Source organism: Pseudopipra pipra, chromosome 6 (assembly GCF_036250125.1).
Source record: "Pseudopipra pipra isolate bDixPip1 chromosome 6, bDixPip1.hap1, whole genome shotgun sequence".
In the NCBI taxonomy this organism is placed as follows: Eukaryota; Metazoa; Chordata; class Aves; order Passeriformes; family Pipridae; genus Pseudopipra; species Pseudopipra pipra.
The window spans coordinates 18,816,925-18,841,853 of NC_087554.1; the positions used below are offsets into that span (position 1 = coordinate 18,816,925).

General features: G+C 48.0%; 1 protein-coding gene and 1 long non-coding RNA gene across 7 annotated transcripts; one reads left to right on the forward strand and one right to left on the reverse strand.

Annotated features, from left to right (window-relative positions):
• The first annotated feature begins 126 nt into the window (after window positions 1-126).
• PIDD1 (p53-induced death domain protein 1) lies at window positions 127-19,239 on the forward strand. 6 transcript variants are annotated; one of them, XM_064657633.1, is made up of 17 exons: window positions 1,835-1,958; window positions 2,516-2,596; window positions 3,706-4,077; window positions 5,795-6,208; window positions 6,879-7,082; window positions 7,938-7,992; window positions 8,199-8,400; window positions 9,062-9,190; window positions 9,495-9,668; window positions 10,255-10,402; window positions 11,407-11,542; window positions 11,774-11,924; window positions 13,430-13,553; window positions 14,713-14,831; window positions 15,209-15,316; window positions 16,271-16,476; window positions 17,205-19,239. In XM_064657633.1, the coding sequence occupies exons 3-17, from the start codon at window positions 3,795-3,797 to the stop codon at window positions 17,440-17,442; spliced, it is 2,691 nt and encodes an 896-aa protein (XP_064513703.1). In that variant the 5' UTR covers window positions 1,835-1,958; window positions 2,516-2,596; window positions 3,706-3,794; the 3' UTR covers window positions 17,443-19,239. The 6 variants fall into 6 exon arrangements, with proteins under 6 accessions (XP_064513700.1, XP_064513705.1, XP_064513704.1 ...); XM_064657630.1 differs by lacking the exons at window positions 1,835-1,958; window positions 2,516-2,596 and adding an exon at window positions 127-494; XM_064657634.1 differs by lacking the exon at window positions 2,516-2,596 and having other exon boundaries at window positions 1,828-1,924.
• LOC135415654 (uncharacterized) lies at window positions 18,828-24,817 on the reverse strand. Its single transcript, XR_010431219.1, has 2 exons — window positions 23,636-24,817; window positions 18,828-23,035 (listed from the first exon to the last, which is right to left on the reverse strand). It is a non-coding gene; the product is annotated as an uncharacterized LOC135415654 (long non-coding RNA).
• Between the last annotated feature and the right edge of the window lie 112 nt (window positions 24,818-24,929).

The following is a 24,929-nucleotide window of genomic DNA, read 5'->3' on the forward strand; positions in this document are numbered from 1 at the left end:
CAACGAGCGCTGCCATTGGGCCGCGCCCGCGGCGCGCGGGCGGACCAATGAGGAGCAGCGAGCGCGGCCGCCGGGAGCGCGACCGATGGCGCATGCGCAAAGCGCGGCCACCTGTCCAGTCACGGGGTTGCTGGGGAGAGTCGTGGCTCGTATTGCGATGGGTGTGATTCCCAAAACGCACAGTCATAGGATCTGCTAGGCGGGAAAAGACCTCCAAGATCACGGAGCCCAACCTATGACCTAACCCTGCCACGTCAACTAGACCATGGCCTTAAGTGCCATGTCCAGTCTTTCCTTGAACACCTCCAGAGACAGTGACTCCACCTCCCCGGGGCAGCCCATTCCAATGCCCAATCATCCTTTCTCTGAAGAAATTCCTCTAATGGCCAACCTAAACTTCCCCTGGCACAGCTTAAGACTGTGTCCTCCAATTGCAGCACCCTGCCCTGCCCTGGGGTGGGCACAAGCCCAGCTGATCCACACACTGTGTCCCAGTATTTGTTAATTTTGTATCTGCATGGAGAGGGGCACTTGGTGGTGAATCCACAAAGCCAGAGTGCATCTCTGTACAGACGTGAAACAAATGTTTCTTCATGGAAAGGGTGGTCAGGCATTGTAGTGGGCTGCCCACGGAGGTGGTGGGGTCTCAGTCTCCAGAGGTGTTGAAGGAACAACTGGATGTGGCACTTAGTGCTGTGGTTTAATTGTCGTGGTGGTGTTTGGTCAATGGTTGGACTCGATGATCTTGGAGCAGCCAGCAGGACAAGGGAAGTAATTGTTCCCCTGTACTCAGCACTGGTGAGGCCACACCTCAAGTGCTGTGCCCAGTTCTGGGCCTCTCACTTCCATAAGGGCATTGAGGTGCTGGAGCAAGTCCAGAGAAGGGCCTGGAGCTCAAGTCCTATGAGAAGCGGCTGAGGGACCTACAGTTGTTTAACCTGGAGAAAAGGAGGGTCAGGGGAGACCTTATCACTCTCTACAACTGCGTGGTGGGGGTCAGCCTCTTCTCCCAGGCAACTAGTTGATAGGACAAGAGTCCTGACATCACCAAATCAATTAGGTTGGAAAAGACCTCTGAGATCATCAAGTCCAACCTATGAGCAAACACAACCTTGTCAACTAGACCATGGCACTAAGTGCCATGTTCACTCTCTCCTTAAACACTTCTGGAGACGGTGACTCCACCACCTCCGTGGGCAGCCCATTCCAATGCTTAACCACCCTTTCAAGTGAAGAAATTCTTCCTAATGTCCAGCCTAAACCTCCCCTGGCACAGCTGGAGACTATGTCCTCTTGTCCTGTCACTGGTTGCCTGGGAGAAGAGCAGACCTTCTGGCCACAACCTCCTTTCAGGGCGCTGTAGGGAGAGCTTTGAGCAAGGGGTGCTTCTCGCAGGGCAGCAGCAGCGGGGCACCAGCCGGGACTCGCCCCTCGGGGCGACACGGGGAGCAGCACACACGCCGAGGGGCCTCGACAGACCGAACGCAGCGACACAGCGGCTGGAGGCAGGTGCCCTCCGGGTGGGATGAGGGCTGGCTCGGCAGCCCCCAGCCCTGCGCCCTCCTGGGCTCGCAGCCCCCGCTCCGTTTCTCTCCCTGGATTTGCAGCGAGTGAGCACAACACCCGGAGCTGCCCGTGCCTCCCGCTCCCTTGGAGCCCAGGGGAGCCGCACCGGGACCGGCCGCGGTGCCGTGGCCGTGTCAGGAAAATCTCCTTTCGTGATATTGCCGTGGCGGCGGAACGCCTGGCCCTGAGGATGCCCAGGGCCACCAGCCCTGCGTCCCGCCGGCTTTGGCACCTCCCCGCCCCGTCCCACCCCGGCAGCGCGGTTCCCGAGAACTTTGCAGGAAGTGCCGGGCAGAGCCCAGCCCAGCCCAGCCGAGCCCTGCCCAGAGGCGCTTGTTGAGGGCCGGGGGCCGGAGGGGTGAGACAAGTGTGGCCGTGCTCGGCGGGACACGGTGCGCGGGGCCCGGCTGGAGCTGCTGCCGCGGGTCGGGACGGCGGGATGTGGGGTGGCGTGGGGCCAGGGGCAGGGCATGTGTGGACAGTCCGAGACCCGTGTGTGTGTGTGTCTGTGTGCGGGGATGTGTCCATGTGCAGGTTTGTGTGTCCGTGTGCGGGTCTGTGTGTGTCCGTGTGCGGGTCTGTGTGTCCCTGTGCAGGTTTGTGTGTCGGTGTGTCTGTGCACAGGATGTACAGACCCGCGTAAGGCGGCACACCCTGAGCTGCCTCTGTGGCCTCCAAGCCTTTCCAGCCTGGGCAGTGTGGAACTCCCTTTCGGTTCCTTCACCATCAACATCTTTACAAAGCTGTAGCAGATGATCTTTTTTCTTACGGTTGTGTTGTATACAGCCTATTTTGTAAGAAATGCTCACCTTTATACTAAACCAGCAGTTTCACTTTTATCCCACTGACACTTGGTTTCACGATGGGGTTCTATGAGGACCTGTTGCAGTTTTTGAGCTGCCTCTGGGCTCTGCTTCCTGTTCTTGTCATTACATTCCTGCCCTTTCAGGGAGATGGGTGTGATGGGTGTGACGTCTCCACCAAACTGTCCCTTGGGAACATCAGTCCTGCCATGTCCTACAGGTTAACAGTAAAAGCACTGCTCCTCAGGGCGTTGCTGGGGCATTAGCTTATTTCTACTGGCCTCGAAAGTAAGAGCCAAGTTTGTTCTAGTTCTGCATCACTCACTCAAACTTTTATTCACCTATTTGATCCATGATAGAGTTTACAAAGAGCTCTCGATATTCACATCATAAGCTAGTTTAATTGCCAAGCTCAGGAGGAGTTGCAAAAGATAAAGAAAGTGGAAAGAGTAGGAAACAAGGTCCTTGGAAGTATGTGACTACTGGTGTAAAAACAAGTGTAGTGCCTCTGCTCATCTTTTAACTACCTGTGTGCTATGGTGATAGTGTCTTCTTCTAAAAGTCCTAGATGGATGAAGGGTTCTTCACACTAAGAAAGCAGAGGAGTAATTAATTTGTTCAAATTTTGTATCTCTGCTCCTTTAGGTTCGAATCCTTCTCAGCATGCACTATGTGATATCTACTTTTTCCCTTTCCCTTTGTGGAGGATGCTGAGGGGAAGAAACAGGGACTATCTGGTAACTAGCTGGCCACAGCTCTGTGCCTGGTTTGCACTTCCACAAGAGCCCAGTCTGACTGCACAGTCCAGTGCTCCTGTGTCACGGGTGTGCCTTTTCTAACCCTGGCCCTGGCCCTGACATGTTTGCTCTGCTGCCCTTTGCCCTCTCACTTCTATCCCATTGGAACTCGGTTTCACAACTGGGTTCAATGAGGACCCATCACGGTCTGTGAGCTGCCCCTGGGCTTTGCTTCTGGCTCAGCTCTCCCTGTCCTAGTTTTCTTCTCCACTTGTAAAGCTTCCCACTAAGGCACTTTGAAATCTGCATAAGGAATAGGCATTTACATTTGTATCTTTTAAAGTTAATATTACTATTTATTCTGATGGTGGGTAATTGCTCCATTCCTTGCTGAGATGTTGGCTGGAAACATCTGAGGTTTCCCTAGGAGGAGAAGCCTCTGTGGCATCTGTCACTCTGAATTTCTGTGCTCTCTGCCTGCAAAGCTTTCAGTAACATGCATGTAATCCTTCTTGCCCTTTTGCTGTGATTATAAACTGTTTCCAGCCACTCTGGGCAGGGGCAGGAGGCATTCACGGTGCACTTGTGTTCTCTTTCAGCGCCATCTTTCCTCCTCCTCCTTGTCTCAGCTGCCTTGTGGTGCCGCTGGTTCCTGCCTGCCTGGCAAGTCAGAGCATGTCCAGATCCCATGGAGGAGATGCAGAAGACAGTAGAGCTGCTGAGCCTCTGGGACAAGTGCGTGGAGGGGGCTTCGGGGGCTCCTGCGCTTGCTGGCCCCTGCCTTGCAGGCAACAGACTGAACCTGGATGTTTATCCTGATGGCTGCTGCCATTTCCTCCGGCTGTTGAAGGAGCAACGGGAAGAGGTGGTCCAGGTCGAGTTCCTTCGTCTCAGCAGCAACGATTGCCTCATTGGCACCACGCTGGACAGCCTTCCTCATCTGCAGCACCTGAAATCCCTGGTGCTGAAAGGTAAGTTGGCTCGTCACCACCCAACTTTTCTAGGCTCGGATTTTCTGTTAATCCTCCTCTCTACATCTGCAGGACGAACTGCCCTTGGAAGTGTTTTGTTCCAGTGTCCCTTACCTCAGCTTTGGCTCTTAGCCTTACTCAGAGCTGCATGCAGATTTCAACAAGATACAGCTTCTAGACTCTTATTTCCTTACTTTGTTTCTACAGCTGCCTGGGGATCAGTTTTTGAAGTCTAGTTGAGTTGATGCTGCAGAATTTTCTCTAATCACTCTCTTTAAGAGCATTTTTTGCAGTTATTCAAGAAGAGGGGGATTGAAAGGTGTTGGATTTTTTGGTAAATGTTCAGCCCCTCTTTAATTTTTGGACGTATAATAAACTGTCTTTTCTGCATTTCCATCTGAATCAATCCATGCTTAAATCTTTGCTTACTGCCAATAACTGTACGTTTAGCAGAGTTCAAGACAGACCAGAAGAGGTTGATCAACATTTTATCTAAAGTATGACTCAGGGCATGCATGTAATTTGGCAAAGTGTAATAACTGTTAGAGCTATAAGTATTAGATCATTATTTGAACTTTCTCATCTCTTTATTGTGGGAGGATCTCAATACAAGTGGTATAATTTCTTTATCAGACTGAATCATTTGCTCTTTGGGAGGTGGAATTTTAAAAATAAATGAGAGAAAAAAGAGGGAGTTTGTGGCCAGAGTTCAGGGTTCTAGCTGAAAACTGAAAAGGTTGAGGTTCGTTTCTATATCTGCCACAGATTTCTCATGTGAAGAATTTGAAATTCTTTTCCATCTTTAGTAAGGTGATGATATTAGTCCTGTTTAGTGAGATGTACGCACATCCTGAGCATCCTGAAGTGCAATAAAATAATTCACTAAGATTTTCTTATGTTCAAAATGAAATGTGTCTGATAGCTTGGTTGTTTAATTTTGCACCATTATGCAGCATAAAAAGTGTTTGGTGCCCTCTGCTGTATGTGGATACAAATAGAGAACAGGAGAGGGGGAGTAGGAAACAATGAACAAACAGAGAAGTTTCCTTTTGTTTGCTCAACTTATTTTCCACGGGTGCAGCCCTTCTCCAATTTGAGTGTCACAAGCTGGGGGGGGGGGGGAACTTGTATCCTTCTTTCTCTGTGCTGTCTGGCCTACACAAAACTGAATTACCTACTTTTCCCCCCCCCCCATTTTCACTGCTTTTGCCGTGTCTGCCCTCCACTCTTGCAAGGGCAGATCTCGATCCTCGGGGCTGTTTGTTTCTCGACAGCATGGACAAAGCCTTGAGGGGACAGACTATCTCCTTAATCCATAAAGTGTTGTGTGTTGGCTGCTGATGCTGGTGAGGAAGAGGTGGGGAAGGAGAGTAGGAGGCTTGGAGGTATATGGGCCACCTTGCTGAAGGGCAGTAGATGTGTGGGGTGTCCTGGCTAGTTCTGAGCTTTGACTCCAGATGTGTTTAGCAGAGCTGTACTAGTTCACTGTGGCATCTAGATTTCATAACAGATTTTTATCATTGCACCCCTTTCACTGATCAGAAAACTGAGGCATGAAGCAGAAGACTCACTTCTCTGAGTACTTTGTAATCAGTGTTGCTCACTGTGATCAGTAACTCCCCATCTCATGAGTCTCTGCGCTAAGGAGTCTCATGTGAGGCTGGTGTGGTGTCCCTGTTGCATACTGACCTCTTCTTCTACTTCCCTCCACACCCAGGAGGCCATGCTAGAGATCAGTTTGGTTCCTGTCAGCGTGGCTCCCTGACAAGCTTGCCACAAGACTTTGGGAAGCTGAAGTGTCTCACCCACCTGGATCTCAGCTTCAACAGACTCTCCACCTTGCCGAGCTCCATTCTCTACCTCCCCAGCCTCCATGTGCTCCTGGTGAGCCACAACAGCCTGGTGGCACTTCCAGAGGACTTTGGCTGTCTTAGCAAGCTGACTTTCTTCTCTGCTATGAAAAATCAGCTGACCGACTTACCTCAGAGCATTGGGGAGCTGTCAATGCTGCAGACTCTGGATCTTTCAGACAATGTTTTGCAATTGCTCCCCGAAGAAATTGGGAATCTGCACAATTGCAAAGAGCTGGTTCTCTCTGGAAATTGTTTATCGAGCATCCCAGACTCCTTAGGTATGTATTTTATAGGGGAAAAGAAGACATGGGCTTGCCAAGCTTTTGGTACAGCCTAGGACCTTCTGAGGTCCTTGGTCTCTGTCCCCAGAGCTGTTAGCCTGCTGGAGCCAAATGAAAGGGATAACTGGAAGAAACATACTTGGTTCAGTCAGTCCCTTTGAGCATTAATGGCTCTCTGGATCACACTTTCTGTTCCTGTGGATCAGCAACATGGTTAAGATCTCAATACAATTTACAATCTGGCCTGGCTGCTTTTGGGTAGCACCCAGGACTGGAAACAGAAGAGCTGGGGTTTGATGGGATACAAATCTGGGCTTGAAATCACAGTGTACGGTGTGGACAAGTCCATGGAACTGGACTCTGACTTCTGCTGCTCAGCCTTCTGGCTCTTGGATCCTCTATTACTTTGTGCCTGAGGTTGTTATTGATGCTGTCACAGAAGTGTCTTACATCCACACTCATAGCTGGGTGCTGAAAAGCAGAGGACAGAGGAGGTTGTGTTGCCTCTCAGCTAATTCCCTGCATCCCTTTATTATGTGAGCTATAGAGATGTTGGGCTTTTGTACTTTTCCCTCATTATATGTGTGTTTACATGGGATGAGGAAGGAGGGGTTAGAGCTGATGTGTGACACAATTAACAACAACTTGTTCTTGTTCTAACCTGCAGCCAATTTGAAGTCTCTGCGTGAGCTGCATCTCCACAGCAATTTCCTGGTGACGGTCCCTGCCTCGCTTGCCAGCCTGCCCAACTTGTCCAGACTTGATCTGCAGAACAACTGCCTCCGTGCCGTCCCCGCTGAGATCCAGGCCTTGCCATTTGTGGACCTCCATGGCAATCCCTTAGGAGAAACTGAACCATCTCTGCAGGCTGGTAATTGCAAGGCTTCTGCTGCTGTGTGTTCAGCCCAGCTGTTCTCTCACTCAGCCCAGCATGGTGTAGATGGGTTTGGATTAGAGAAGGCAAGCAGGGGGGAATCAGATCAGCCTTTATTTGTCTGGAATAATTATTAGGTTGTAAGGATACAGACAGTACTAGTTATGTTTTTATGAGCCCAAGCCTGGTCCAAAGGGCTCAGTTGTCCCTGGAATTGGGCTTTCTCAATAAGGTTTAATTGTGGAAGTGAAAATGGGATTCACAGGAAATGAATCAGGAGAGGTCCCTAAAGAGGTCTAGCCTTTTTAGCAGAGGTGAGCACCAGTTCTTGGGCTTGCTGCTCAGCCCTAAGGCTGTGGTGGCTTATGCTGGAAGCTCAAAGAGCAGTAAGAGGTCATTCTGCTATGCAGTTACCTCCTGCTTTCCTGGGGTTCACAGGCTGCAGGGGAGCAGCTCTTTGTTCAAGATGAAGGTGATGAATAAGCAGGAATCTGAGCAGGGTTTCCCAATGGTGCTCATGTTCACAAGAGCAATCACTGATGCCCAGAGGTGGCCTGAGGCAATCAAACATGGCCCTGAGAGCTGCAGGGCTGGTAGATTGAAATATTTTATGATTCCCTCTGCTTCTGAGTTTCCCAGGGGGAGAGTCAGCATTTCCTTGTCTTGGGACCTCTAGACCTCTTGCCATCCTCTTGCTGCTGCTTGATCTGGAGCCCGCTGCAGTGTGAGCAGGGTTCCATTAGTGGCTTCTGTCAGATTAGGATTAAGCCAAAACTGTTCAGCCTTTTTTGTCTACCCTGGTTCAAGTAACCTCTGTCTTCTCCTCCTACCCAAACCTTCTTATTGCCTCAGGTGAATCCAGTGCTAGAGGGCTAAGAAAACTCTCCTGTAGATTAAGAAAGCACAGGTAAGCCTCTGTTATGAAGAACTTATATTACTGTGGTGTTACAAGGTCCCAGACAAGATTGGTGCAAGGTGGGGATTGCACTGCAGGAATGTATAGGCTTATAGCCTCAGCAGGCCAGTCAAACACAAGTATGAGATTCTTCTGTTGATTTTTGGAGGACTGAAGTCATTGCACAGTGTCATACATTCATGCATTTCTTCCAAAAGCTTTCCTGTCACCTCTGAAGGCTGCAAAGTGGTCCTGCCCTGTGACATCCATTTCTACTTTCCAGCGGGGGCTGTCTCTGATCCTCTCCGGATCCAATTCCGAGTCCTCGAACCGGACCCTCAGTGGGTAAAGCTTAGACACCATGATGTCTTGCTGAGTAGGGTCCTGGAGCTGCAGCCTCATGGGGTCAAATTCCAGCAGGTGAGGACACATCTAAGTCACCTCCTGATAAATCTGCCTTTGCAGTAGCTCATCAGAGTCTTCTGAAAGAGCCTTTTGGGATTTTGAGACAGCTACCCCCATAACTGCTGCTTTTAAATATCTGCAGGACTGCCTTTCAAAGAAGCCCCACTGCAAAGACTCAGAAAGGACACAGCCAGCTTCTCCGGAGCTGTACTGGCCTGGTGCCTTTGCCTTCCCCACTGCTCTTAATTCAGCTGAGCTGTAACCTTTCTCACTCACAACCCTCCTGCTGTGCCAGAGGATAAGTGCTGTTCCAGCATCTGGCCTTAGCTTGTAAAGAGAATGGTTTGCATCCTTCTGTAAAAGCCTGATCGTGTGGTTTTCATTCAAGCTGGCAGGTAGTTACACCCCCAGCCCCATCATGGCTAACAAGTAGCTCACTGGAGAAGTTGCTTTGCCCTTTCTGCCCAGCAGCTGCTGAACTTTTCCTGCTGTCCCACTCCATAGCAAATCCGACATCTGTCACCTCCCCAGAGACTGCAGGGTAGAGCAGATTCCTTCCTGCACTCCCTGCATACAGGTTGTGTGTCACCTTCCTCCTTCTTGTTTGCACAGGAAGCAGAGCTGGGCTTGGTTTTATCCTTTCTATTGGTGTCTCACAGCAATGCTTTTTTGCCAGGAGGTGCAGATCTGGATGCCGTTTGTCCGGCCTCGTACGCTTCACGAGCATGAGGTGGTAGTTCGGACCTTCAGTGGGCAGAGCTGGAGTGATCTGAGAACAAGAGTGAAGGAGAAGAGAGGATTAATGGTGAGCAGATTGAAATGACTAGTGACACACATTGTTGCTCTTTGGTTTTGCCCAGCCAAGAGTGAGTCCATTTGAAACATCTCGTGAGTGCATTTTGACCAGCTGCTATAAGATGTAGTGGATTTCAGCTCCAGGTTTCCTCTCTCATGGAGGTGTGTCTGCTGAAGGTGGTGAGTTGCAGCCTGCCATGCTTCATCCCTGTTCTAGTGCTTTCATCTGCTCAGCTGATACTGGTCCTTATTTTCCTGCCTTTATTGTATTAAATTATATACCTATATATTTTCTTCCCTGCCTTCTGTTACAGATGGCTCACTGTAGTGTCCTTCACTTCTCTTGGTTCCTTGTTGTGGGTCGACTTGTGCAAGATGAATGTGAAGTGCCAGCAGAGGGGACATTGCTCTTTTCCAGAATGGATCCAGACATCAAAGTGATCTTTCCTCCTGGAGTCACCGAAGAGCCTCGCAGGGTCAAGATGCAGGTATGCATGCTTTAAAAAACAGCCTTTGGTAAGCTGTGGTGCAGCTGTTGTCCCATGCCAAGTACAGGAACTGAACTCAAGATGTCTGCCCTAGGGCAGTTCCTATCTGACATGGGTGCTTCATGGGCTGACCCATCTCAGATCACCTTCTTTCTTAACTTCTCTGCCTGCAAAATGGGCTGTACTGCAAGCTGCCCTGTGGGGTCTCCAGCAGACCAGCAGGTAGCTGCTATAAAGGGAACACAAGGAGATTTTGCCTCTTTTTCCCTTGCAAAACTGAGCTTGGCAAAACAGCTCAGTGAGACTTGGGTGGGGGGAAATCTAATGTGGATCTAATTCTGAAGCCACCCCGCTAAAATTAATTGTTCTCTATAGTTACCAGATAGTGCTAAATGCTATTGTAATATCTTGGTCTGTCCCAGCTTGCAGGTTGCCAGACTTCAGCTAAAGTTCACTGTGCTTCTACTTCTCACTGGGTCCTGAGGCAAGAGCTGCATTTGCCTGCTGGGTGCTGGGGGAGCTGTGTGAGCAATGTGGGAATTTGGTGTCTGACTGCTCTGCTCACTGTGCTGTCTGCCATGTCCAGGTGCTGCACGTCCCTGCGGAAGTGATAGACGAAATCACAGCCAATGCAGGGTGCAGAGCCAGTCCCCTGCTCTGCCTCTCCCAGGACTCCCTGGTGGATTTTCTCAATCCAGTGACAATTCAGCTGCCCCTCCCACCTGGAATCACAGGTTGGTTCATTCCTAAAACTGGCAAAGAGAAATGCCATATGTGGAAAACCACAAATGGCAAGCTGAGAATTTTGTTTGCCTCTCCTGTTGATAATAAAGCTTGCTTTTCCTGCAGGAACAGCAAAGTCTATCTGCTGAGTGAGTGGTCATAAAGGGTGGTGGGAGCTGAAGGTAGTTCAGATCCATCAGATCAGTGCTGGGCTTCACAGACGAGACAAGCTGGGAGAATGGCCTTGGCAAATGGATTTTTCTGTCAAAATGCATGTGTATTTAGACTGCTGATTTCAGTATGGTGGATTAGAGAGTCACTCCTGCCAACCGAGGAGATGCTTGGTGAAAGGGCTTTGAATCATGATTGGGAATAGCTTGAAACAGGAAATGAAGATGCTGCCTCCAGGGTTCTGCCTTCTCTTTTCCTTGCTCATGACTCAGGTGCTGAGCCACTGCAGTTAAAGCTGTATGATGATATGCTAAGCCATATCCCACTCTCAATACTGCTAAAAAAGTAAAAAAGCCTCAGTTGTGCCAGGAATTCTTCTGTTTGCTGAGTACCACATGTCTCCTAATTCCTACTTTCTTTGATCTTTCCTGGCTTGTGAAGAAGTAAAATTTTTTTGGGTGTGATACGGTCTTTGTTATAACACTACTTGATATTTGTATGTCTGAAGTGCATCAGGATTGGAAAGTCTGTGGGATGTACATTAGAAAGAGATGGAACTTAGTTAGATTTTGGTGTTGAGAATTGTCAAATGAATCTGTTGGTGGAAATTGGCACACTATTGTTTTAAGTCTGCCTATTTTGCCAGAATATCCTTGAAGCATTGGGTTAGCATAGTCCTTTTATTGCTGCTTTTCTTTGAGCAAAGTTAAGTCCTGAATGAAGGCCATGAGCCTTAATTTGATGCTTTTAAAAAGTAAATCACCCAAACCCGTGGCTGGATTTGTAAAGCAATGAATAAAGGCTTCTACTGCCTATAGCATCTCTTGATTGTTGTTGTCTTTAGGGCTAAATTTGGATCAGTTAAGGCTGCGTCTTCTCCATGGTGACCTGGAGGGCCAAACCTGGGATGACATTACCAGTCAGGTGGAGCTGAAATTCACTCATATTTATGTGATGTTTGAAGTCACTCACTTCTCCTGGTAAGTGCAGGATTAGTCCTGAGGAAAAGATGGGATGTTCATCTGCCTTGCTTTTCCCACACTCTGACCAGAAGTCATGCCATTAACCCTATCTGTTCCCTTTTCTCTTTGCAAGTCAGGCCCAGTTTAGCACTTTGTCTCTACCCATCATATTTTAAAATCTTGTGGGTATGACACTAGTGTTTCTATCTGGACAGGATCCCTCCTGTTTCTTAATTCCTTGTCTGCCAGGTACTGGCTGTGGTACACCACCAAGACCTGCATTGAAGGCATTGCCAAGAAGGTCTATGAGCGACTGCGTCTGTACCAGGTGAACTTCATTGCGCTGCAGAGGAAGAGGGACCCCGAGCAAGTCCTGCTACAGTGTGTCCCCAAGCACAAGGTCTGATCGGTGTTCCATTGCCTTGTTCCTGAGCTTCTTGGGCCTCCATTTATAGGATATAAGGGCAGCAGTGCACCAAATGGTCCTGTTTACTGCCCCAGAGTCATGGCTGGAGTGTGCTGTCACCACACAGTTGGTGTGATACTGACTCACAGAGAGCTGGGGGAAGAAGGAAACCTCATTCTATGCAGTGGCACATGCCATGCATTGATTTCCTACCCTGAGGATTGGGCTGCTAAAATCCACTGAGCCAAAGTCACTGGCCATGTATATGCTGTTAGCATCCAGCAAACGTGAGGCAAAACATGTTGGCCTAAACTTAAGTCAAAGTTAAAGCTTACACGTCACTTGTCTGGGCTAGTGGTGTGGGCAGCAGCAGTGCTTTGATTTCATCTGGAGTGGTTAGAAATGGTACTCTTCCCAATGTTCCTTGCTGTTTACAGTTCAAGCAGTGGACAGAACATATGACCCCTCCTTAACCTACTTCAGTGCAACATCAGGTTAGTTTATGCTATGAGTTTGAGCTAATCAGGCTGACTTTGTAGGGAAGGAGATGGGAAGCACTCATGCATTCTCTTCTGCTGCCTCTGCTCTAGGGGTATCAGCCCTGAGCAGTGTTGCTTCAGATGTTAGCAAAGAGAGTGTGCATGTGTTTGTGGAGCCTGTACCTTGACAGGCACTGCTGCTCGGTGAGGTGGGGGTTGTGTTATCAGGCTGCCGGTACTGGGCTGCATATCCAGCTCTGCATAATCCTCTGATCTGGTTGCTTCTTCTCTTAATTTGTTTTGTATTGAAAGGACTCATGGACACAAGCATCTGCAAGGATTCTTTATATCTTGGGTTCTGGGCTAAAATTATCTCCACAGGAGGCAGCAATGACACTGACAGTGAGATCCTGGTTTGGGTGTGTCTGTATTCCTGCTAGGGGTGGTCATGGGGTGAAAGAGGTTTACTTTTAAAAATAGAAGGAAGACTAGACACTTTGGGCCCAAGCTAACTCTTGCACTGCCTCTGACACCCCAAGTCTGCCACTATGATCACAGACTGCAAAGCCAAAATGAGCTCTGGTGTATTGTATGAGCTGTGTCTTTTTGCAGAGAAAATGTCTTTTAATGGTATACTGTGAGGGGGACATGGTAGCAAGTAAATCCTTCCCTGTCTTTGAAGGTTACTGACCTGTTAAAAAAGATACATTGCTGAAAATGCTTATTTTAAAGGCATCTTTGGAATTGCCTATCTTTGTTAGTCCACATAGACTTGTCTGGTTTTTATTTGAGAGGAGGCACAAAAGGCACAAAACTCAGAGCACCACTTCTTTATCTGTAGTGAAGGTACCGGGGATAGCAGGGGGAGGGTGTTTGTTCATTTGTTTAAATCCTTCTCATCTGAAACGGTCTTTTCTGCTTAAAGGTGAGCGAGAGGAACATCAAGAGTGTAGGGACATGGGCCAGGGAACAGACATGCTTCAGGCCAAACACGGTGTCCTGTGTTGTCATCCTTGTCAGGTTGACCCAGTGCTGGAGAGGCTGCAGAACCGCTATCAAGGACCGGAGCCATCTGACATGGTGGAGATGTTTGAGGGAGAGCAATTTTTCGCAGCTTTTGAGCGAGGCATCAGCATTGATATGGGTATGGCAGTACTGTGCTCATGCTGCTGCTCCCTACCTCTTGTGCTTCTCTGGCCCCAGGCATGTTTCTGCTGGGGGCTGTACTCATCCATGACATTCCTCTCTGTCTTCAGTTGGACCACTACTCACAGCAGCCAAGATTTTGTCACATTCTCTGGTCACCCATCTTTTGTGTCTACTTTTCCCTATGAAAATACTGTTTGCAGACTTTCATTTCTTCTCGTGCTCTTGTAAACCTGCAGAGGGCAATAGCTGAATGTGTTTATTTTATGACTGATCTGCTTCTGCAGCCAGCTATGCCCTTTTCCTGGCATCTTAGACACCACACTGGGATGCCCATGGTGATCTAATTAATGTTGCCCATTTCTGAGAACACATATAAAGTTGGGGGTTTTTTTTGAGAAGATATTTCTGAAATAATCTAGAACAGATAATTCCTGCTGTTGGAGTCACTAGAAGAGAAGGAAAGAGGGAGCAGGATAAAAACTCAAGACGATGTTTTATGTCCCAATGTGGCTGGACCTGTTCCAGCTGCAAAATGAGCCATTTTCTGCAAAACTCGAACACGGAGCTCAGTTTCATTGGTGTAAAGTAAACACAACTTAAAAGTGCACTGGACTTTCAGTGGAGTTCATGAGGCCAGAGTCTGTCCCTCTATCTTGATTTAGGCTGGACTCTTAACTTAATTTCCAGCTAATTACATATATCAATGTTGTACCTGATTATATTTTTTTTCCTTTAGCTCTACTCTGCACCCCTGTATAAATGGTGATGAGATGGGTGACGGTTTTTTGTGCATTAAAGGGTGCTATTGCAGCTGATTCTGCCCTCCAAGGGATAGTATGGACTGAGATGGGAAGGAAGCACCAAGGATGGACTTAACTCCATGTGCCATCCTGCCTTGCCCTCCGTTCTTGAACTTTGTCTCTGCCTTGTGTCCGTTCTCCTTTTTCACTTGTAGGACTTGCTTTCTCTATAGTCAGTGTTTTCTGCTTTCCTGTGTCACTCAGTGAGGAAGGAAAGGTTGCAATTCTTTCAGCCATGAGCAGAAGGACTAGTTAGTAGCATGGAAACTGCTAGTGGATGATGGGGTGTTGGCCAGGCTTGAAAAGCTGCACACTTTTCTCCACAAGTTGACTGTTTGCTGCTTCTTTGCACAGATCGCCCTGACTGTGTGGACGGACGTCTGTCATTTATTTTTTATTCCCACTTGAAGAACATGAAGGAAGTATATGTGACCTCCCCTGTGGACAGGAAGGGCCAAGCTGTAAAAGGCCAGGTGAGCAATGAGTTACACGGACTTTTTGTTTCCTCTTTCATCAGCATTGCTTTTACAATACTCCTCATAGTAATCTGAGTGCTGCACATGACTCTTTTCCTCCCCTCTTTCTCTGGTTTTGGATTTCACTGACTAAACCCTGAATAATCAAGAAGTGTAGTCTGGAAGGATCACTCATCACTTAGGACTTACATTCCTGCTGTTAATTCTTGGGGTGTTGGCAGTAAGTCCAGCCCTCAGTGCTCCTCCCAGTTGCACGTAATTTGTGGGCTAGGGATAGGTGAGAATGTTGAATTCAGACAGAAAAAGCACAGTGCCAACAGGCTTGGCCACTGTGCTTGAATCAGAGCCTCACTGCATGCTTTCTGTTTGCAAAGGTCTCCTTCTACCGAGGGGCAGTTCCAGAAAACATCCCTGAAGATGCCAGCAGGAGGAGGAAAGGAGCAGACTCCCTCTGGCTTGCAACTTTGCCCATCAAACTACCTGTAAGTTGTCTTCTACAGAAAAATCAATCTAGATGGGATAGGAACATGGCCTTCCTGCTCAGCTAATTTTGTTTTCCTCTGTGAGAATGGATGCAATGAGTGACTACAAGAAATAGCTGCCCAAATAGGTCGTGGTGATTTCCCACTCCTTGTGAGTGAGCTCTTCTGAAACAAGAAACATGAATAGCTAGGAGTGGTCTCCATCTCTCCTGTCATCTTGCCTGCCAAGCACAGGCTTGTTGGATGGGTGGTCAGAGAGGGCGGATCCTTTGAATGAATGAGGGATGTAGTACACAAGGAAGCTCACTGTAATTAAGGGAAGTGTCTGTTTTGTTTGTAAATTTCTTAGTCACACAGCTCATGCAGCAGGAAAAAAGAAAGGATTAGGAGGAGGTAATTATGCTGGATTTGAATACAGACATGAAGTGTAAGTATTTTGGTGTGAGCTTTAAAGTCTAGGCTGTGTGTTATTGTGAGAAAGGCAACTTTTGCTTATGGAATTTAATTGATTTTTGAGAAGCTTAAAACAATATATACTTTGGTAGGCTGAATGCTTCCCTTCAGATCACGTGCCATGATCTCACATCCGTTTCTGTCTCATGCAACCTCAACTACAAATCTAGACTAAGTGCTCTCTTGCTGCTGAGGCACAAACACACTTTTGAGACATGGCTCATTTTAAACTGCTCTTTAAAGACAGGAAAGGAAATTTTCAGTGTGAGCTATGTGAAAACTATGATTTGATATTTTTCTGAGGCAGTGACCATAGCTGGTCATTGCCAGTGTGAGTGCTCCTTACTTCTTACAGCCTGACTCTTCAGCCCCGAGAATTTCCTTTCTCCCCAGTAGGAGGAAGGAAATTTCTGTATGGAGACTGAGTGGCCAGACACTGTCCTCTATGAAAACAATTTGTAGAAGAAAGTATGTTCTTTCTTTCTCTTCTCTGTGACACAGCAATTGAAACCCCGTTGCGATGAGAATCCTGGTCCCCTGTGTGGCTTCTCCTTCCCTCCCTTGAACCTGGGCAATGCTGAGACTGGCTACCTGACACAGGCAAACCTGCTGAGCATTGCCAGGCGTGTGGGATCTGACTGGCAGACCATTGGCCTCAACCTGGGCTTGACCTATCAGCAGATTGAGCGCATAGGGCACAATAACAGGTAAGATTGTACAACAGTGATCAACAGTGATGCATTCTATCTGTCTATCTATGTATCTGTCTCTCTGCAGTGTAATAGTATAAATTAATGCTTGGCTGGTTGAAAGGTTTTACACTGTAATTGTTTCACTGAATAAAAGACGAGTTGACTAATGGTTCTTCTCAAAATAATGCCTTATATAATGGAGAACTGATTATTTTCTCTTGCCATTATAAAACAAAGCTTTTTGTTTGAAAAACAAAATTGGGAAATAACAAACCTGATGAGCTCTGTAGTTCAGCTGAGTTGCATTCCTGTTTTGTTCTGTGATCTGGATTCCTGGCCAGACTCCATCTCTTACAATGAGCAATGATCTATGGCTTTAATTGTGAATATCATCTGTATGCAAAAAGAGCTTGTGGTACCTCATGGGGCATGCAGTCCAACCAAAAAGCCAGAGCAGTAGGAGAGAATTAGATTTGTTCTACTATTCCTGTGGGGAAATTACATTCAAAAGGAGAATGCCTTTATTTGTTATTTTCGTTAGGAAAATATTTTTTAGAGAAATGCTGTTGTAGGAGCTGCAACTCCTGTAAGATGGGTGGGGAAGAGGCAGGCCCACTGAGCGTTTTGTGCGTCTGGATGGCTTCTTTGGGGCTGTAGTCATGGACTGGGACTTAGGTCAGGTCTCTTTGGGTTGCCAGTCAGGAGAGTGTGTTGGTTACTTCTGTGTTTCCTCCTTTCTTCAGAGACGACCTTGATAAGCAGATCCTGGGCATGCTTTTCTCATGGGCTCAGCAAAACTCAGAGGATCCTGACTGTGTGAGCAAGCTGATTACAGCCATGAAAGAGAGCGGCCGCCAGGACATCGCTGATGAGGTTGAAACCATCATTGATCTGGGGCGACAGAAATACAGCGAGTCCATCCGCCGCGTGGGCTTGGAGCAGGAGAGCAGCACGGAGGACTCAGCAATAGCTATGATGTAGCACCTAGCAGAAAAAAATGAGTTTCGTACAGGGTCCCTCTGCAAACCCAGAGTGACAGTGTTTGGGGATGCTCCCACCTCAAGGGCCAGTGTCTTCTCAGGAGCTGGGCATTGATTTACTCGTGAGCAGACTGCTGAGCTCTCTTGGGTCTGTACTCACATGCCACTTCTGCAAATCCTGGGAAGTTCTGAGTGCATTTATGAGTGTTTTCTCTGCTTCTACTGCTTGACCTTGAGCTTTAGCTTTCAGAAACGTGGAGAAATTTAGAGACTAAAGTGTCTGTCAGTTGAGTACTGGCTAGTGTAGTATTTAATTAATTAATATTCATGTTACATGTATTTATTTGTAACTTATTCCTGTAACTGTGTTCTGCTGGAAACACTGGATGTGAGCATTTGGGTCCGTTTGTGCTCCAGTGCTTGTTGGGAGAGTGGAGGTGCAGTCATGAAGGCCTGTGATGTGGTGGGAACTGTTCAGCTATTTCTGTTAATGGTGTGTTTTGCTCACATGAAAATGTGAATTCTATTCTCCATGAAAATGTTTCCCGTTTTCTGTCAAATCTCTTCTAGTTCCCTTAGGTCCAAAACAAAACCTAAGTGGAAGAAGGAAAAACCAATTTGATAAAAATTTTTAGGAAAATTGCTCTTGTTTTTTAGTTTTGCTCCAAAAGCTATTTTGAAACAAACAGGCTGCTGCACCTGCCAGGCTTTTTAGATGAGACTTACATGGTGCTGATCTTTGACAAAATTCCAGTTTCATTTTACCAAAAAAAGGTAAAAATCCATAACCTGTTCTGGGAGAGACTCTAATATAAGTGAAAGTAAAATTTCCCTTGCAGTTTCAAAGGGATAGTCCTCACATCCTCCCAGTGAAATATGACTGTGTAGTAGTGAAGATGTGACCCCTCCTGAAGTTTGGTGAAAAGCATGACTTAAATTTGCATTTTAAAAACTGGTCTGACCAGCTGTGAAATAGGCACTGTTGTGGAATTGGCATGAATTGTGCTGAGCTAACTTCCCAGTTTTTTCTGTCTGAGTATCTTGTATAAGGCTGGAAGCATTTACTGCTTTTTAACTGCTCAGTTATTGACTACTGAGGTGCCCTTCTCTTCCTGTTCCCTGTCTCATGATGGCCCTCAGTTAGTGACCCAGTAATGACAGTGGAAAATTTCATGCAAGCTTTTTGAAAGACGACTGTCATCTAAGTAAATTCAACTCTTTCAAGACAGATTAGAATTCAGCATAACTCTCTAAGCATTACTTAAAGGGCTGTTTGCAGTCTGAAAAAAGAAATGTATATAAAAATGCCAGGTTGCAACACCCAAAGTCAACCTGCAGTTGCAGGTTGGAGAAATCCTGGTGTTTTCTTCCCCTTGTGAAGTATCATTGGTGGCTTCCCTGATGCTGTTTCAGACCTGCCGTCACTATTATTTAAAGAGAGGCATCAAATCATTCTGCTTTTTTTTTTTATTTAAGGCCATTCTAACATCTCAGTCCACAGGGTGCTTAGTGTCCAGTCCAGAGCACTGGACAATGACTTACAGACTTGATTTGCCACCTTGGGCCTAGGGACTTCCTCAGATTTGATTTCTTAGGTGCTCCCCTCAAGTCTTATGTTGGGTTCAAGTCATCAGTTCTCTTTTGAATGTACCTTTTCTCTTGTATTCTGTGTCATATGTTCTTGTCTGTAATTTCGATGTGTTACAATGAGTTATTTGTTCTTTCCTCCAGTTTTGGAGAGATGCATTTGGGCGTATTGCTCTCACTGGGAATAAAATAAGCACTCAACTGTTCCACATCACAGTCTACTAATCCATAAATGCCTCAGGAAGTTAGACAGAGACAGGTCCCTTTAATCCTGCTGGCAGAAAGATACTGGTGAGCTTGGCTGTGCTGTGCAGAAATGGGAGAAGGGCCCCTGTTTGGATACTGCTGGCTGCAAAGTGCAGGACAGACTGCAGCCGAGTTAATGGTGTCCCTGGAGCTTGGCTTTGCTGCAGCGGGGCTAAGCTGGGAAACACAACGTTCAGGACATGAGCTGAGCATATGTCTGGGGCTCAGGTGGAGCCCGGCCTGTGGTGAAAGTGCAGAAGGCTTTTGTCTAGGCAAAATAGGCTAAGGAAGTCTACAGGTGGCATAAGGCAGCATCCACAGCTATGAGATGAAGCTAGGCTACACTTAGCTTTCCATTTGTGATGGCCAGGCCACAGCTGAATTAGGCAATGCTGGAATAAGGGATAGGGTAGGCTGGACTCTTATGAAGGGCTCATCCAGGCATCAGCAGAGCTACAGCTCTTCCAGGTAACAGATAGATTGGTTCCAGGAGAGAGAGAGATTACTGCCAGGTGTTTAGGTTGCACGTGGTATGGGCTGCAACTAGGCCAGGCAACAGGAGATATCAAACAGTATCGTCAGTAAAATGGCTCTTCAGGATTTGAAAAGCTGATAACTTAAGGAAAGTTAAGGAACTACCCCAGACAAGTACTTCTATTTCCAGTCTCATTGCTGAGTGGCAGCCGCTGGGCCAGGCCACCTTACTGGCATCTGGTTTTCTCCTTGAAGTGACACCAAGTGCCCAGCTGAGGATCTGGAGGTGCTGGCAGGAAATCAGAGCAATTGTCCAATGCTCTTTCCTTTAGCTGACCTGGAAGCAAATATTTGAGCTGGATGAGAGTCAATGGAAAGCATGTTATTTTGAGAGAAGTAGGAAAGCTGGATGAGGGAGGTAATAACAGGTTAGCTGGGTGAGGACATAAGCTTAAGTATAAATCTTCACCTTGCTGCTTCTTCAGCCAAGTCCTTGGAAGACTTCATTCCTTCTGGAATCAGCAGTTGTTTGGGAAAAATGTTTTTTGTTTTCTTACCTCCAGGTTGGAGAAAAATGGAAATCCTTATAATTCTTTATCATCTTCCCAAGGCCAGAGCTGAGAACAAGCATGGGTTGTGACACTGGTTGTAGCTGCTCCCTCTCAACTCTGCAAGTTTCTGTCTCCTGGGGTCTGACACATCCTTCATATGTTGCAGGAGCATCGGGCTGAGTGACAATCCCGGCAAAGCTTTCAAGCTGGTGCATTGAGAGGAGCAAGAAAACAGTGTCTCCCTCTCAAAAATCCCTTACAACAGATGACTGGGTTGCAGTCAGGGCAGGGAAAAGGAAATCTTGCTGCAAAGACAGACTATTTTGTGTCAACTGCTGTGTATCAATGATGGCTGGAGGGCAGAGGCAGTCACAGATGGATCCATCAGCTTTTTGGGGTCTCAAAATAACATGGCTCTGAAGGAGGTGGCAACAGATCTTTGTGAGGTGGCAAGCCTGGAAAACTTTGACTCTCCCTGAGGTCAAGCTGTTTCACCCATGGCAGGATAGCAATGTCCTTAGTGTCCACTTCCCCCTCCATCCTGGCAGGATGGACCCATCCCACCTTTCTGCCACCAAGAAACAGCAAAGCAGCCTAATGTGGCTCCAGGTTTCCCGTAGTTATCTGCTGAAAGGGCAGAAGAACGAATGAGCTGTGGAGGGTGAGGAACACCGAAAGGTCCTGGAGCAAACTGCACTGTTTGGCATTATGTGGCCACACACCACAGGGGGAAGGAGTGATGTTCCCTATCCTGCAGTGGCCCATAAATCCAGTGCCACCTCTGCACAGGGAGAGATGCATATTGTGGGATGCCGTGGGCCATTTTCTCCCTGGGAAGAGGAGGAAAGCCCTGCTGAAAGGCTCCTGGGGCAATAAGTGGCTGCAGCTGTGGGCTCCCTGCCAGCAGCTGTGCTCAGAGTGAGATCTGGAGACCGATCTCACAGCCAAGACAGCGCCATTCATCGGCACTCAATAAACAAAAGTGCCTTGCTGTTTTCTGCAGGAGATAAGCGTGCAAGGCATAACATTGCTTTCCCTTGTGCTCTCTGTGCTGAGTGTGGGAGCCTGTGTTGGCTGCCAAAGGAGCCGAGGCACTGCTGCTGTGGGACACGCTGCGGACAGGCGGGTGGAACGGGGGCTGCTGGGTGTCAGGCAGCCCTGAGGCTGGAGCTTCATGAGTGCTAGGCACTGGTGAGATGCTGGTGTTTACTGGAGGTTGCCAGTCCTGCAGGATGTGTTGCAGGAGCTGGGCCATTTTGTAAGCCAGTTCATGACATGTTAGCCATTAGCACTCCAGGGTCAACCCTGCAGCTCTAAAAGTCCCTTACAAAGGGAGGAAAATTCTCCTTTTTTTTTTTTTTTTTAACACACACCTGTGTACCTTGAGCATCAAGGACTTTCCTCCTACTATTTGTTAAGGCATTTGAATCAAATAGCTACTAAGAAGAACGGGCTGTTTCCAAGGAGCACTGGCCAGAGGGGACTATGTACGCTGGTTCACCTGCGTGGTCTTGCAGCCTTGAACTTTCAGGGGCAACAGAGCTGAGGATGGGGTTAAAGCTGTCCTTTTCTCACATCCCATTCAGTCCCCAGCTGCATCTACATCCTCTCTCACTTCTGTAGTATCAAGTATCTGCACAGAAAATGAAACCAGACCTGCTGGGTCAGTGGTTTCTGGGTGATTCCCAGCATCCAAACCAGTGGCTAGCTGTTAATCTGTTCATTTTATTCATACTGTTTGGCTGTACTCTCAGCAGTCAGATGCTGAATGTCTCCCCTAGTGCCTCTGTGTCACTACCTTTGGCAACACATCCTGTGGTCCCAATGGAGAATGAGATCAGGTTCAGTTGAGATTGATTTTTCCAGAAAACAATGTTGACCAGTGCTAATTATGTTACTGCCTCTTCAATATTTATCAGCTAAATTGTCTACCAATGTTCTGATACTCATGTATGGCCCAAGAGGCATAACATATATGGCCACCAGGCCAAGGGAGCAGTGCCCAAGCTTGCCTAATCTGGCTTTTTTAAGTGTTGGTTTAATAACCGCACCCATCAGGTGCTTGGGGATTTCACCGGCACTCCATGATTTATTGAAACAGAAAACAATAAAAATGGGGAAGGAAGCTGAAAAACGCAACCTCATGAAAGCCTCTTTCTTTGCAGCAGGCTGAACTTGACCCACGTCCTTGCAGGGCTGAACCAACCCACGGCCACTCTGGCAGCCAGGCTGAAAGCAGCACAGAATTTTGAGACTCACACAGAGTGAGCTTTGTGATGAGCCAAACACAAATTTGGTATAATGCCCCCATGTATGCCATGATGACAACAAAATTGCCTTGTACAGGAGGTCCTGAGCTCTGCTCTTCGTCTTGTATCAGACACAGACACTGCTGATTTTGAAGCTCCACTCTGTGCCGAACAGTTTTAAATCTCTCTTGTGTCTGTCAGAAGAAAAAATTTGTGTCTGAAAGCAGAGGAAACCTTGACAACCTGGCACTCACTGAATGTGAACTTTCTTCCTCTGCTTCCTTTTTTTATGCCCTCTCTTAAATGCTGCCGGAAGAAATGGGTCCTTTGCGCCATGCAGGTTACAAAGAGCAGTTGTTTTTATGCAGCAGAACCAAAAATAAAAATGGGTGATTGCAGTCCTCCTAAGACACCGCACAAAGATGGACAGTGTTAACCTCTTCTTTGCCAGGGGATGGTACTACCAGTACATCTATGGCATGGCATGCTGTGATAAAGAGTAAAATCTGAGTCAAGTTGCTGAGGTTAGTTCAGCTTTTGTCTGAGCTGGTATACCACAGTGAAACCCACTGATGCCTTTACAAAACAGGGCAGAGCAGGGATGTGCCACCATCAAGGAAAGGAGTGGGAAGGAGTTTTGCAGCTGGGGAGTGAGAAGGAGTGACCACAGCTCCCCCACATTGTTTTGCTCTTCCCCAAGCTGGGGGAGCCCCATATCAGTGCCTGTCACAGCAACCTGCCCGCAACCCTTGCCTCCCTGCTTGCTTTTCCAAGGTCATGGTGGAGACAAGACTGTGGGCTGGACAGACTATGCTGGCAGCTCTCTGCCCACAGCACTTGCATTTTCCTTCTGTGTTGGATGCTCATCCAATATATGCCCATAAAATGGCCACAGTGCACAGGTCTCCTTCCTTGGTCAGGCACCACCCTTCTGCTGTGAGCTTTCCACCTCCTGTGCTGTACCTTCTCATACTTTGACCAGTCCAGGTTGAAAAGCACATAAGCCGCTCCCCTTTTCAGCTACATCCAATTCATTAGCCTTGGCTTCTCGTGCTTTGCTGGCCTCTGGTTTACATCTTTTTCTCACCTTGGGATCCAGGTCCCTGACTGTGATAACAAGCTCCTCTTGTTTTCAGGTGCATGAACAACTGTGAGGTTTCTGGGCTGTTCATCACGACTCCGCATAATTGTCGCTTCCTCTATGTACACAATGTCCTCATTAGCCCTACATGCTCCTGGTAGCATCCTTGTAGGCACGCTGATCATCTCTGATAACTGTGAATTTGTGCTCTGCCAGCTCCTGTGAGCCCTTGGTGCAGAGCTGGTAACTTCACACTCACTGTGTCTCATATTGGCAAGTGCTGGGTGTCTGTGAGCAGTAAGGGAGGTTCCTACAAATATATTCCCCTGGAGATCTTATCCTCTCTCCTTGGTAGTGTTGCACCTGTGGATGTCATAGAATCATAAAATGGTTTGGGTTGGAAGGGACATTAAAGGTCATCTAGCTCCAACCCCACTGCCAAATGCAGGGACACCTTACCCCAGACCAGGTTTCTCAGAGCCCCATCCAGCCTGGCCTTGGAACATTTCCAGGGATGAGACATCCACAGCTTTTCTGGGCAACCTCACCACTCTCACAGCAAAGAACTTGGTCATCCCAAGAGGCACAGAGATCTGGCTGGCTGCTGCTGTCTTCCTTGGCTTCATGATTAGTTTCCAAGGTGTGCTGAAACAGTCCCCATGAGTGTTTTGTCCCAGCAAGGACTCAGGCCCCATAACCTCCTGAAGCCGTGATGGAGCCTGCTAACCCCAAAAGTGATGTCCACCTTTAGCCTGTCAGCTGTCCTGTGGGGCAGCAGGCAGCACAGCACGGTGACCCAACTGCCAGGTCGCTATCCTGAAGGGAATGACAGAATCATAAAATATCCTGAGTTGGAAGGGACCCACAAGAATCACTGAGTCCACCTCTTAGCCCTGCACAGGACATCCCCAAGAATCCCATGTGCCTGAAAGCATTGTCCAAACGCTCCTTGAACTCATCCAGGCTTGGCGCTGTGACCACTTCCCTGGGAAGCCTGTTCGGCTGAAGAACTTTTTTCTAATATCTAACCCAAACCTCCCCTGACACAGCTTCAGGCCATTCCCTCGGGTACAGATGGCAGATTTATTATTCTCCCCGCCGCACCGTCGCTCGCCCCGTGTCCCGCCGTGTGCCGCCTCGCCAGATGCCTGTGGGCAGGGGCCGGGGGCGCTCGGAGGGCAGTGCGGGCTGCGGGCACGGCGGGGCACGCCCGGCAGGCCGGGCCCGGGCCGGGGGAGGCGGCGGCGGGCCCCGGCCGCGTTGCCATGGGGACGCGGCGGCCGCCCCGGCGGGGAGGGAC

Bases quoted from the DNA above. Each gene is read 5' to 3' on its own strand.
- PIDD1 (XM_064657630.1), top strand. From the start codon at position 266: ATGGCCTTAAGTGCCATGTCCAGTCTTTCCTTGAACACCTCCAGAGAC. The intron at 6,209-6,878 runs GTATGTATTTTA...TCTAACCTGCAG, and splicing joins GAGCATCCCAGACTCCTTAG to CCAATTTGAAGTCTCTGCGT. The intron at 11,925-13,429 runs GTCTGATCGGTG...CATCCTTGTCAG, and splicing joins AGTGTGTCCCCAAGCACAAG to GTTGACCCAGTGCTGGAGAG.